Source organism: Jaculus jaculus, chromosome 9, assembly GCF_020740685.1.
Source record: "Jaculus jaculus isolate mJacJac1 chromosome 9, mJacJac1.mat.Y.cur, whole genome shotgun sequence".
Classification (NCBI taxonomy): domain Eukaryota; kingdom Metazoa; phylum Chordata; class Mammalia; order Rodentia; family Dipodidae; genus Jaculus; species Jaculus jaculus.
The window spans coordinates 115,390,747-115,403,914 of record NC_059110.1 but is presented as its reverse complement, the minus strand read 5'-3'; the positions used below and the strand labels follow the sequence as shown (position 1 = coordinate 115,403,914).

At 44.0% G+C, this 13,168-nt stretch overlaps 1 protein-coding gene across 5 annotated transcripts in view; it reads right to left on the bottom strand.

Moving 5' to 3' along the window:
- Window positions 1–1,273: 1,273 nt before the first annotated feature.
- The window catches only part of Nbr1 (NBR1 autophagy cargo receptor), a 37,783-nt gene continuing 25,888 nt past the window's right edge, over window positions 1,274–13,168 (bottom strand). Inside the window, exons 15-21 of one of the 5 annotated variants that reach the window (XM_045159823.1) lie at window positions 12,570–12,680; window positions 12,162–12,326; window positions 10,158–10,569; window positions 8,318–8,409; window positions 6,665–6,737; window positions 5,900–6,005; window positions 1,274–3,095 (exon numbers count right to left, since the gene is read on the bottom strand). In XM_045159823.1, the coding sequence (XP_045015758.1) occupies window positions 2,922–3,095; window positions 5,900–6,005; window positions 6,665–6,737; window positions 8,318–8,409; window positions 10,158–10,569; window positions 12,162–12,326; window positions 12,570–12,680 (1,133 nt within the window). In that variant the 3' untranslated portion in view covers window positions 1,274–2,921. The remainder of the gene's footprint in view (window positions 3,096–5,899; window positions 6,006–6,664; window positions 6,738–8,317; window positions 8,410–10,157; window positions 10,570–12,161; window positions 12,327–12,569; window positions 12,681–13,168) is intronic. The other 4 variants (XM_004655330.2, XM_045159824.1, XM_045159825.1 and 1 more) reach the window with 4 other exon arrangements.

The window sequence follows — 13,168 nt, the reverse complement described above, 5'->3', positions numbered from 1 at the left end:
AGCCTTGAACTCATGGCAATCCTCCTACTTCTGCCTCCCAAGTGCTAGGATTAAAGGCGTGTGCCACGACGCCCGGCTTGAGTTTTGTTTTTTCCAGGTAGAGTCTCACTGTATCCCAGGCTGGCCTGGAACTCACAGCAATCCTCCTACTTCAGCCTCCCCAGTGCTGGGATTAAAGGTGCCACCTCGCCCAGTTTGGCTACTTAGTTTGTCTACTTGGTGCTGGGGACAAAAATGAAGTTGCTGTATCAAAGGTTTTGGAGGAAGCGAAAACCACTAAGGGTCAAAGATAGGTCTGTGTGTGCCTGAGTCCAGACCAAAAAGATTTTCCAGTCTGCTACCAGGTTCACTTCCGTGAACCATGTTTATGAGCTCCATTTGTGCCTTCCATGTTCTTGATAGGGGCCATTGCCCCAGGACTTTCTTCACTGACCTATTTTCTTGATATATAAACTGCACTGTATGAGAATCAATTTGACTCAGTCTTGTTGAGATCCCTCCAACCTGAGCCTGCTTTTTTTTTTCTTCAAGGTAGGGGCTCACTCTAGTTCAGGTTGACCTGGAACTCACTATGTAGTCTCAGGGTGACCTCAAACACATGGCGATCCTCCTACCTCTGCCTCCAGAGTGCTAGGATTAAAGGCGTGCGCCACCATGTCCAGCCTGAGCCTACCCATCATATTCAAGTCTGGAACCAGGAAGGGAGAAGAACTGGCGCTAACACCGGGGTCAGATTTCTGGAAAAGAGCAATCTTACCAGAAATCTTAATTCTCTAAGAAGGGCCTTCTCAGAAGGGAGTGGAAGGACACTACGGGGCAGAGTAAGAAAAGGCCCGACCTTACTGTAGCAGACAGCTTCAGGTTGGCTGAGAAGAACTTCCAGAGCAGGCACAGTTAGGGAGGAAGGGATTAATGAAGCCTACAGATCCACCTCAGGAACTCCAGAAGGAACTCAGGTACTTTGCATGTCTTGGAATCTCAAATCCACCTCCTTCAACCAGGTGGCTGCAAATCCAAACTACAAAACACTGAATAACAAAACACTGAATAACAAAACACTGAATATACTGGGGGCCATCTATTCAAACTACTACAGGTCAGAGTCAGGTGTGGTAAAGTGTAATGATTTTCCCCTACAGGCCCAAGGACAAGTCTGTCATTTAGTCAAGGAGAAAGCTACTCACCCTGGGGTCCTGTCACCCTTAAACTGCTTCACTGTGGCTTGGCTTTCCATCCCAAAACCCAATGAAAACGTTTGAAATAAACAGCCTGGTTGGGTTGCAATTGGATTGTGGTTTATTTAGAAGCATTCAAGAGTTATACTGTAAATAAACATATTATGACTAATTAAAATCACCATTTAGTATAAATAACCAACCAGGTTAAATAATACTATTTTAACTCTTTCCCCATGGGTTTGGGTTCAGATTCTTTCTTTTCTGGAAATCATGTCACGAATAAAATCTTTAGCAGTTTTTGCTAGCCCTTTCTTCAGCACTTATACCCATGACTCCCCTTCTAAAAACAGAATGAGACCTGGGACCTTGAAAGCAAGCCTTTATCCTACTTATCCTAGGGTCAAACTAAACATTTATCGGTGGCTTCAACTCCATCCAAATTTTGCAAAACGGTAGCCATTGCTTCTTGTTCTAGCCTCTCCAGGACTAGACCTCTCAGGGGACTCCCAGCATTCAAGAGGTCCTCGGCATTTTCTGTGCCCCACTTGCCCATACCTGCACTTTATCCGGAGACCAACATAGGAGCCTGCCTTTCACATTCCTATTCCCCCCATTCTATTGTAAAATAAGACCTACTGTGACACTTAGGAAAAAAGTGCTAGATTTACTTTTCCTTTTATGTCATAGGTAGGGTTGTTTCCTTCTCTGCAGGATTAGCAAAATATTTCCTATCTAGGATTTTTTTTCCTTCAAAGAAAAGTTCATGTAAAATTACAGTAGAAACTGCTCAGGTGCTGGTGAGTTAATTAGCACACCCTTCCTTTCATTGGAAATTCCTGCAAGATGGATATGCAAATGTACCAATGGGGTTTCCAGATAGCTGTTACTTACTATGTCTTACAGGGAAATGACTTTCTCTTGGAGGAAGGAAGAGTAGCAATGTTTTTTTTTTTTGTTTTTTTTTTTCTTCAAGGTAGGGTCTCACTCTAGCTCAGGCTGACCTGCAATTAACTATGTAGTCTCAGGGTGGCCTCGAACTCACAGTGATCCTCCTACCTCTGCCTCCCGAGTGCTAGGATTAAAGACGTGCGCCACCACGCCCGGCAGCAATGTTTTTAATCATGTTCTGGTGTCCTTCCACTGTCACATGGGTATGAGGGCTTGGGTTGGCTACAGAAATTATGAGAATAATTCTTTGTTTTGGTTTCTTGAGGTGGAGTCTTGCTCTAGCTCAGGTTGACCTGGAATTCATTATGTAGTCTCAGGCTGGCCTCAGGTGTGCATCACCACACCTAGCTGAGAATAATTCTTAAAAATAACTTCCAAGGTTAATTAAAAAAAAACAACAACCCAACAACTGACATTTAACAGATAACCCATTAAAAACATTCACATGAGCCAAAGAAAAATACTCAATTTCAATACAAGCAGGAGAAAAAAAAAAAAAGGTTCTACAGGAAGTTGAGGTTATACTCTTCAATGCACTAAGGTGGAGAAAGGAGTTTTATCTAAATCAGTTGAAAAACTCATCTTACTACTTATCTGATTTTTAAAGTGAAAATTGAAGTTCTTATCTTTGATTCGCTTCAAAAAATACTGTAACAGGTATTGTTTTAACCATTCAATGATGTTCTATAGACTCGGCAGATTAAAAACCAAGAGGGGATTTCTACCCTACACCTCAGTGACAGAATGAAGATCATCTCTGAGCAGCAGGCAGTTAATTTAATTCAGGATCACTCCTCAGTAGCGGTGGCTGTACCAGTCATTGTTGTTGACTTGAAGGAGTTCTGTCACCACCTGCAGGATATTGTAATTGTGTTTCTTCAGCAGCCTTAGGTTCAGCTGCCTGTCACAAAATCCCATTTCATAGAGATGGGCCATCAGGGCCGCTGTCTGGTCTTCAGAAATGATTGGCTGTACAGAGACAACAGAAGCAGACATTTTCATTTGTTTATCTTACAAATCTTCATTACATTGTCACTAGTCTTTCTAGCACCTGACAAGTCAAATGGGTCCTTTGAGGGGCAGAGAGCGCTTCAGAAGCGTACATGAAGACGGGAGGCAAAGGACTGGCTTAAGAACAGGGAGAATGCTTCTGAGAAGACTTTTTGTTTTTTTTTTTTTGGTGGGGGGGCAGTGCTAGGAATAGAACCCAGGGCTTCATGTATGCCAGGCATGTACTTTACCCATGAACTACTTCCTGCTTTCTGCTTATATTAGAGATTATCTGTCTTCCTGACAGATTTAATCCACTCATACTTGGCTTTCCTCTTTTCTTTTCTTTTTTTTTTTTTTCAAGGTAGGGTCTCATTCTGGCCCAGGCTGACCTGACTTGGAATTCACTATGTAGTCTCAGGGTGGCTTCTGTCTGGGATTAAAGGCATGTGCCACCACGCCCGGCTGTTTTCCTTTTTCTATTGCTAACTAGTAGGCCTTTCCATCTCAAGTGTCAGTCATCTTTAATATTTTTATTTTATTTATTTGAAGCTGAGAGAGGGAAAGAGAGAATGACAAGAGATGAGATGAGAGAGAGGAAATGGTGTGCCAGGGCCTCGTGCCACTGCAAACAAACTCCAGATTCATGGGCTACTTTGTATATCTGGCTTTATGTAGGTATTGGAAAATTGAACCTGAGCTGTTAGGCTTTGTAAGCAAGTGCCTTTAACCACTGAGCCATCTCTCCAGCCCCTCAGTCATTAAAAACACCTTCTTCTGCCTCATGTAGCCTAGCTTTTATTCTTGTTTTCCCTTTGTGGCCCGGCTATTGTAAAGTGGGCACACTTGAACTCTCAAATTCCTCACCACTTAGTCACACCTCTGCAGCATTTCCCACTGCTGAAGATGTCTCCTGCTATAAGTTGTATGCAAGTGATTCTCAACTGTTAGCACCAGGCCAAATCTCTCCCTGTGATCCAGATATGCATATCCAATGCACTCTGGATGGTTTAACCTTTTATCTGGATATGCTGTAAACTCACTATCCAAAAATGACTACATTTTGCACACCTATGTATGGATTCCAGTTCCATTAAGCCCCCACAATAGCACAGCAATCACATTAAATCACTTCCCCAAACCCTTACATGCCTAAAAACAAAAATTCTAACCCCTTACAATCCTTTCTTTCTTTTTTTCAATTTTATTTATTTGAGAGAGAGAATGAGCACAGTAGGGCATCATAGCAAATGAATTCAAGATGCATGTGCCACCTCATGTGGGTCCTGGGAAATCAAACCTGAGTCCTTTGGCTTTGCAGGCAAGTGCCTTAACCACTAAGCCATCTCTCCAGCCCCAATCCTTTGTTTTCTTACTCTTCAGAGACCAGATTCATAATCCACACTCACCCTACCAAGTCTTTTTATTAGCTACTGTGTTTTTTTTTTGGGGGGGGGTGCACGGTGGAACCCCTACCCTGGGTTTCTGGTATCCTAAGCAAGAGCTTTACCACTTACTAAGCTTAACTACATCTTCAGTTCTTTTTTTTTTTTTTTTTTAATTATTTATTTATTTATTTATTTGAGAGCAACAGACACAGAGAGAAAGACAGATAGAGGGAGAGAGAGAGAATGGGTGTGCCAGGGCTTCCAGTCTCTGCAAACGAACTCCAAATGCGTGCATCCCCTTGTGCATCTGGCTAACGTGGGACCTGGGGAACCAAGCCTCGAACCGAGGTCCTTAGGCTTCACAGGCAAGTGCTTAACTGCTAAGCCATCTCTCCAGCCCCATCTTCAGTTCTTTAAAAAATTGTTTTGGGGGGCTGGAGAGATGGCTTAGTGCTTAAGGCACTTGCATGCGAAGCCAAAGGACCCAGGTTTGATTCCCCAGTACCCACATAAGCCAGATGCACAAGGGAGAGCACACATCTAGAGTATTTTTTGCCATGGCTGGAGGCCCTGGCATGCCAATTCTCTCTCTCACACAAATAAAATTTATTTTGAGGCTGGGTATGGTTGTGTACCTCTTTAGTCCCAGCACTCAGGAGGCAGAGGTAGGAGGATTGCTGTGAGTTTGAGGTCAGCCTAGGCTAGACTGAGACCCTACCTAGAAAAAAACAAAAAAGAATTATTTTGAAACAAAGTCTCACCAAATAGTCTGGGCTAGTCTTACCTTCTGACTAGCTGGTTATCACGGGAGTGAATCACCACACCTAGCATTTCAATGTTCTTTCCATCTGTCTTTCCTGGGGAATACCTGCTTTGTCCTTTAGATGGCAGTTCACACATTATCTTCCTAGAGACCTCTGGCCTTGTACTGTGAATGTGTTTGCCTCACCCATTTACCATAGTTGTTGGGTAGGAGACACTGTCTTAGTCATCTTGTATCACCAGCAATTGGAATAACAACTCTATACATGTAATAGGTCCCGAGAAAATGTAAGGACCTTCTCCTTTCCTCCCCAGAGCTCTTGGCTAAAGACATAAAGTTAGGAAATAGAAGTTGTGTTAATCAAAAACTAAATCTACAATCCATACTATGATGCTCACCAATCCAGACTGATGCCATCATTTTTACTGGAGCTGAGGTTTAGAAAAATAAAACACAGCTGGGTGTGGTGGTGCATGCCTTGAATCCCAGCACTCGGGAGACAGAGGTAGGAGGCTGTGAGTTCGAGGCCACCCAGAGACTACATAGTTAATTCCAGGTCAGCCTGGACTACAGTGAGACCTTACCTCGGTGAAAAAAACAAAAACAAAAACAAACAACAACAAAACACTAACCTGTGCAGTGACTGGTGGCCCAGAAAACAGGGCCTTGTATGCAGAGGCAGCAACAGACAAAGCCCCCTTCACCAGTCCTCCAGCAGTGCTGCTCCCGCTGTGGTGCCTGAGGAGAAAACCAAATTACTTCCCCAAATAAAACAAATCCACGAGCTTCTTACAAGATAATCTGGGAGCTAATCTCGAAAGAGAACAAGATTTCCTTAAAAGAAAAACATATGATGTGAGAAAGGTGATGTGATGTAAGTGGCTCCATAGCTATCAGTCTTGGTTTGATGTCAGGCTCAGCTCTGCTGGTACAAGACATGAGCACTGCAGGAAAGACCCCGCCCTGGTTATCATGCCAGCTTTCAGGCCTAGCTGCCAGTTCACGTGGTCATCGGGACACTGGGCTATCAGCAGTCTGTCTGCTCATCCACAGAAAAAACCTGGCAAAGGAAATGTGATTTTTCTGGACACTGCTCTGGGATGATGAACAGAGAGGCAGGTGTGTCTAAAGAAAGTTGCTAGGATGCACACTGGGCACGCTGCTCCTGCTTTCTCTAAGGCCCTGCTTTCTTATCTGGACTGAGAGGCACTGACACATGAGCTTTAGCTCTCTGTCCAGTGCTACTCAGAGCTTTAGAAGTATGAATGGGAGGGAATGAGGGCTCTCCTGTGCTGGGAAGATGGATGTGGGCACATGGCTCTGAGAGGCTCTTTGAAGCAGAAGCAATGCTAGGATATCCATGTGCTTCTGCAGAAGAGACTGCACAAGGTCGTTACCTTGAGTGTTCATAGCTCTTCTGTCTGCTGTTTACAACTCCTGGTGAGCCTCTGGGCTCTAAAAGCAAAAGAGCTGTTGGTTAGATGCAGCGTCCATAAGCACCTAGAGTCCACTCACACAGCAAGGCTATTATTAAGGCAGGTGGCAAGTTAAGCAGGAGAATCTCGAGTGTTTCATTTTTGTTCTTGTTCGAAATATTTGGGAATGTTTTGTGGGTGGTTTAAGTGACTGATAAGAAGAAACTGGTCCAGAAATGCAATACAAGATGAGTTTCTTTGTTGTTGTTGTTTTTGAGGTAGGGTCTCACTCTTAGCCCAGGCTGGCCTGGAACTCACAGCAGTCCTCCTGCCTCTGCCTCCTGAGAGCTGCCACAACATCTGACACAAGATGACTTTTTTTTTTTTTTTCTTTTGGTTTTTCGAGGTAGGGTCTCACTCTAGGCCAGGCTGACCTGGAACTTACTATTAGTCTCAGGGTGGCCTCAAACTCATGGCGATCCTCCTACCTCTGCCTCCCGAGTGTTGGGATTAAAGGCATGTGCCACTACGCCTGGTTACAAGATGACTTTTTATTGAATAAAAAAGATTTATTCTGGATTGGGGAAATGGCTTAGCATTAAAGGCACTTGATTGCAAAGCCTGCAACTTGGGTTTAATTCCCCAGTACATATAAAGCCAGATGCCAAAAGTGGCACATGCATCTGGAATTCATCTGTAGTGGCAAGAGGGCAAGAGGCCTTAGTGTGCCTATTCTTTCTCTCTCTTTGCTTGCAAATAAATAAATATTTAGAAAATCAATTCTATAACCCTACTATATTGGTATATGAGTTCTAAGTACTTTTAGGTTTGGCTTTTTGGGGTAGTTATTTTGAGGATCTATTTACAATGTCACAGTGCTATTGTCCTGATTCTGCAAGCAGGGAAAGAGACCCACAGCCAGAGCAGCTGACCTGCTGCAGGGGGTTGGCTAGGAAAGGTGAACTGGAGCTAGAAGCTAACACTGGCCTTGCTCCAAACACGTTTTGTTTTTCCTACTACAGCCCACCTAAGTTCACTTACTAAAACAGGCCAACCTGGAACTCTCTGTGGCCTAGGCTGGCCTTGAACTCATGGCAATCTTCCTAATTCAGCTTCCTGGGTTCCGGGATTAAAGAAGTAAGCCACCACAACTAGCTCCTTACTTTAGAAATAAAAAGAATAAGAGGGAAATGCACAGAATGAGGACAGAGGGAAAGGGTTTTTTTTGTTTGTTTGTTTTTCAAGGTAGGGTCTCACTCTGGCCCAGGCTGACCTGGAATTCACTATGTGGTCTCAGGGTGGCCTTGAACTCACTGCCATTCTCCTACCTCTGCCTCCAGAGTGCTGGGATTAAAGGAATGCACCACATGATTGGCAGTTTTTATTATTTCAAAGTAGGGTTTCATTCTAGCCCAGGCTGACTTGGTACTTTGTAGCCCCAGGCTGGCCTCAAACTAAGGGTGATACTCTTACCTCAGCCTCCCAAGTGCTGGGATTAAAAGCGTGTGCCACCACTGGAAAAGGAAAACTTTCTCTAAAAGCTGCCAAGAATTAGGAAGATGGAGAACCTGTTTCTACCTGGTCTCCATTAGAAAGAAGCAAAGACAAAGACGTGAAGCTCAGGCTTGTCATTACCTCCTCTGATCTGATCAGGGACTGAAGACACTTCTGGTGTGGTAACCGGTAAGTCCACTCCTGGGGAACCGTGACTTACACAAGGAGGGCTCCTTTCAGAAAGATACAATGTTGAAAGTAAGTTGAAAGCACCAATGGCAATGGTTAAAAAAAAAAACAACAAAAACTGGGCTAGAGAGATGGCTTAGCAGCTAAAGTGCTTGCCTACAAAGCCAAAGGACCCAGGTTTGACTCCCCAGGACCCACGTAAGCCAGATAAAGAAGGGAGCACATGCCTCTGAAGTTCGTTTCAGTGGCTAGAGGCCCTGACACACCTATTTTCTCTCTTTACCTGCCCATTTCTGTATCTTTGTCTCAAATAAATAAATAAAAATAAAATATAGGACTTAAAAAAAAATCCCGGCAAGCAGCATGGCAATGTCAAATTCTCTGCAGAGGCTTTTCATGACATCACATTACAGGTGATCCAGAACACAGGTGTGAATTTAAAGATCTGGTGAGAAGGGTTGCCTTCTATTCCTGGCTTTCCTCTTTAGCATCAATCAAACTAGAAAGACTGGCTTCAGTCTGGTCACTTCCCCCAACATCAAGTGGTGCTGATAAAGTAATGGTTTAAATTATGGCGAAGGTGCCAGCATCTTCTATACTATACTATAGGAGACATCAGTGGACTCAGATGCAGTAGTCTTAAACAATTTATATGTGAGTTTGTAGTATTATTTTTTCCGTAATGAGTTTAACTTCCTAATTATGCATTTTAGGGTTAATATATGAATGATTTTTCTGTTATCCTGCTGGGGACTGAATCCAAAGCCTCATGCTCTGTCACTGACCTACATGTCTTAACCCATGAATCAAAACAAGAAGGGGGCTGGAGAGATGGCTTAGCAGTTAAGGCACTTTTGCCTGTAAAGTAAAGGACCCAGGTTCGATTTGCCAGGACTCACATAAGCCAGATGCAGAAGGTGGCACATGCGTCTGGAGTTCATTTGCAGTAGCTGAAGGCCTTGGCACACCCATTCTTCTCTATCTGCCTCCCCCTGCTCTCAAATAAATAAACTAATTGAAAAAAGTATTATGTGTGTATATATATTAAAAAAGAGGGCTGGAGAGATGGCTTAGTGGTTAAGCGCTTGCCTGTGAAGCTTAAGGACCCTGGTATGAGGCTTGATTCCCCAGGACCCACGTTAGCCAGATGCACGTGCCTAGAGTTCATTTGCAGTGGCTGGAGGCCCTGGTACTCCCATTCTCTCTATATATCTGCCTCTTTCTCTCTCTGTCACTCTCAAATAAATAACAATAAAAAATAAAAGAATAAGGCTGGTGGGATGGGTTAGCAGTTAAAGCATTTGCCTGCAAAGCCAAAGGACCCAGGTTCAATTTCCCAGGACCCACGTTAGCCAGTTGCACAAGGGGGCACATGCGTCTGGAGTTTGTTTGCAATGGCTGGAGGACCTGGCATGCCTATTCTCTTTTTCTCTCCCTCTGTCAAAAAAAAAAAAAAAAACAAAAAAAAAAAACAACGAAGATCCAGGGACGTTTGTGTTTAAAAAACTGGCTCTCGCTGGGCGTGGTGACACACGCCTTTAATCTCTGCATCTGCATTCGGGAGGCAGAGGTAGGAGGATCACCAGGAGTTCGAGGCCACCCTGAGACTACATAGTGAATTCCAGGTTAGCCTGAGCTACAGTGAAACCCTACCTCGAAAAACGAAATATTCCAGGTCAGCCTAAGCTAGAGTGAGATCCTACCTCAAAAACAAAGGTTTTGAGATCAAGTTGTTTCCTCCAATTGGTTATTTCACTTCTGAACCCTCCAGTTGAGGGGGGCTGAACAGTACCTGGACAACGGCAGCGGAAGCTCCACCACCTCTGGGACCAGGGGCACTGTCTCCAGCGTCTGTGAAGCCATGAGGATATCATTGATGCTCTGCTCCTTTGGCGGGCTCTTCCCACCAGGGAGTCTCTCCTCAGTCTCAGCTGGTTCCTGCCCAGCCTCAACCCCAGGCTCGCCTTCAGCCCCTCGTTCCAGTCCTGGCTGCGAGAGTGCAGAGCTGTACATAGAGTCCCCCAGTGGGCGGCTGGTATCAAAACACTCAGGCAAGATGATGATATAGTCCTCTGAGGAAGCAGAGGACTGACTCTGAACTTCATCTTTGAGTTCCTCTTCTTCCTCAACTTCTTCCTCAGCAACGTGGATGATCTCTTCCTTCTTGTCTTCAAATGGTCCATCTCCAGACAAGGCAAATTTCACTACAGAATGAAATCCCCCAGTTTGAAAGTAGAAGTCAAGTTTTGTGAATCAAGAAGAGCTAGTGTTACAAAAGCCACAGGCGGGCTGGAGAGATGTCTTAGTGGCTAAGTGTGCTCGCTGTGCAAGCATGAGGGCCTGGGGAGGCCTGAAACCAGCCGAGTTCAAATCTCCAGATTCCATGTACACAGCAGAGCATGGCCACGTGTGCCTATTAACTCCAGTCCCCAAAAGGGGAAAAGGGATCAGGGAATTACTTGGGCTCATAAAAACCAGTCAGTTCTAGTGTCAGTAGGAGCCTCTGGCTCAAATAAGAATTGGTGAAAGAGTGATACCCAGTGTTCTTGCTTTGGCCACCACAGGGGAGCACAGGGTCATGCACACATGCACACACCACACCAGACACGTACCACATTACCCACACACAAGCAAAAATAATAAATGAAGGCTATGCTGGACCCATGGCTGTATGCTAAATTTGAAGATAATGTCAAACCAAGTAGAACCAAAGCCCACACAAACAAGGCAGGCAGAAGCAGTTAGGCTCCAACACAGCACTATGAACCTTATAGTCCTTTATCCTTCTTCATGTGCTGTTTAACAGTATTAAGATAGGCTATCAAAAAGGGGTAACTGAGCCAGGCATAATGGCTTTAATCCCAGCACTCTGGAGGCAGAGGTAAGAGGATTGCTGTGAGTTCGAGGCCACTCTACATAGTGAATTCCAGGTCAGCCTGGCCTAGACGGTGACCTTACCTCAAAAAAGGAACAAAAACCCCCAAAACAAAAGTGATACATAGTGTATATGAGAAAAATCACTGGAGGAAGGAAGGATATAACAAGGTACCCCAAGTCCCATCAGAGTAACTTATGGGTAATTTGATATAAATCCTTCTACATCTTTCTGTTACACACTTGTATATATGTGTGAAAAAAATACAAAAATAACTTCTGGGTTTCTGAATTAAAACATGGTGATAATATGGAGCAGAAGAAATTTCAAACCACTGCTGCAGATAGTAATTTCCACTCATATTTAAGTTTAAAACAGAAAACCTTCCAAGCTTAATTCCACAGGAAGCACTGCTCTTAAATTATTTATCAGATATTTCAAGGGCATAGATTAGAAATTAATTATTCCAATATAAGAAAAATTGATTTAGGAGGTGGGGAAATGGCTCACTGATTAAAAGTGCTTGCATGCAAATCCTGCTGGCCTGAGTTCAATCTTCTAGCACCCACGTGAAGCCAGACACAAAAAAATGACATACTTTAAGCAAATGCTCTAATTATAATGATCAGGTAGCTTATCCAAAGTCAAGGAAACAAATGTGCTGGGTGTGGTGGCACACGCCTTTAATTCTAGCGCTTGGGAGGCAGAGGTAGAAGGATTGATGTTAAGTTCAAGGCTAGCCTGGGCTAGAACAAGACCCTACCTTGATTCTACCCCCTCCCTGAAAAAACAATTAAAAAGTAAAAAAAAAAAAAAAAAAGTGATCAGTTTCCAGTGAAAATCAATATCCCCTCAGAGAAAGCACATTTTGTCATTATTCAGGTGTCACTCTGCTAGCTGGTGGGAATGTAGGACACTTACTCTGGGGGGACTTCTGCCGGCAGGGTGGGCTGTGGTCTGGAGCAGCGTCCAAGGTCAGGGATCGGATTACGGTCTCGCACACAAACTGGGTCCCGCTCAGGTCTTCCTCTGCTTCTTCCACTAATGCAGTGCGCTCAGCCCTCCTTTTTGCCAATCCAGTGGTATCTGAAAGACACATCATCTTTGTCTATATTTGGTGTCTCAAGAGTTGAGAACTTCTCCCAGTCATTACCCATGCTGAAATGAGGTCAAGGAATAGCTGCTCTCTGTGTCTGGAGAGGAGGCTCCAGAAAGGAAGGTGCTACAGACACCCACTTACATGCTGAGGTGGGGTTAGTAAGGAATAGGTGTAAAAATAGATTGTGATATGGGAGGATGAGAATAGTTAGCAGATACTTAACCCCTTACCAGGAAGTGCTTTTAATCCCGCCCCTTCACTCTCTTCCTGTATCTGCCCCAAGCCTGGCTTCTCTATTAAAGGACTGTCATGTGGCAGAGGAGACATGCAGGGAGTCATATCTGGAGAATGAAGACAGGAGAACCATCAACTGAGAAAACACATCACATCATCCACAGCCACTGTCCAGAAGCAACAGTTCCTAGGTTTCTTGCTTCCTGTAGGGTTAAAATAAACCCAAATACGTTCCAACACCTGTCATAAAGAATTTTTCCAGCTCACCAGGTGTGAAACTATCTCATCAATCAATGCAGGAAGGATTATAATGAACTGACCTGCAAGGTCATAGACAAGACCCAAAACCATGGAATGTAGAGGAACAAAAGGAGGAAAAGTAAAGAGGGTTCCTTTATAGTAAGGAAGCCCTGCACAAATTTATTGTTGCTTCAAACAGAGCAGAGAAAGGAGGAAAATAAGCCCTGGGTGCATCCTTACTCTTATAGTGTGGGAGAAATCCTTGCCTCAGAAGAAAATACTAGATACCAATAGCTAAGCTACAGTACTTTGGTACTCGTTAATAACTTAAACAAGATGAGCCAGGTGACATTCT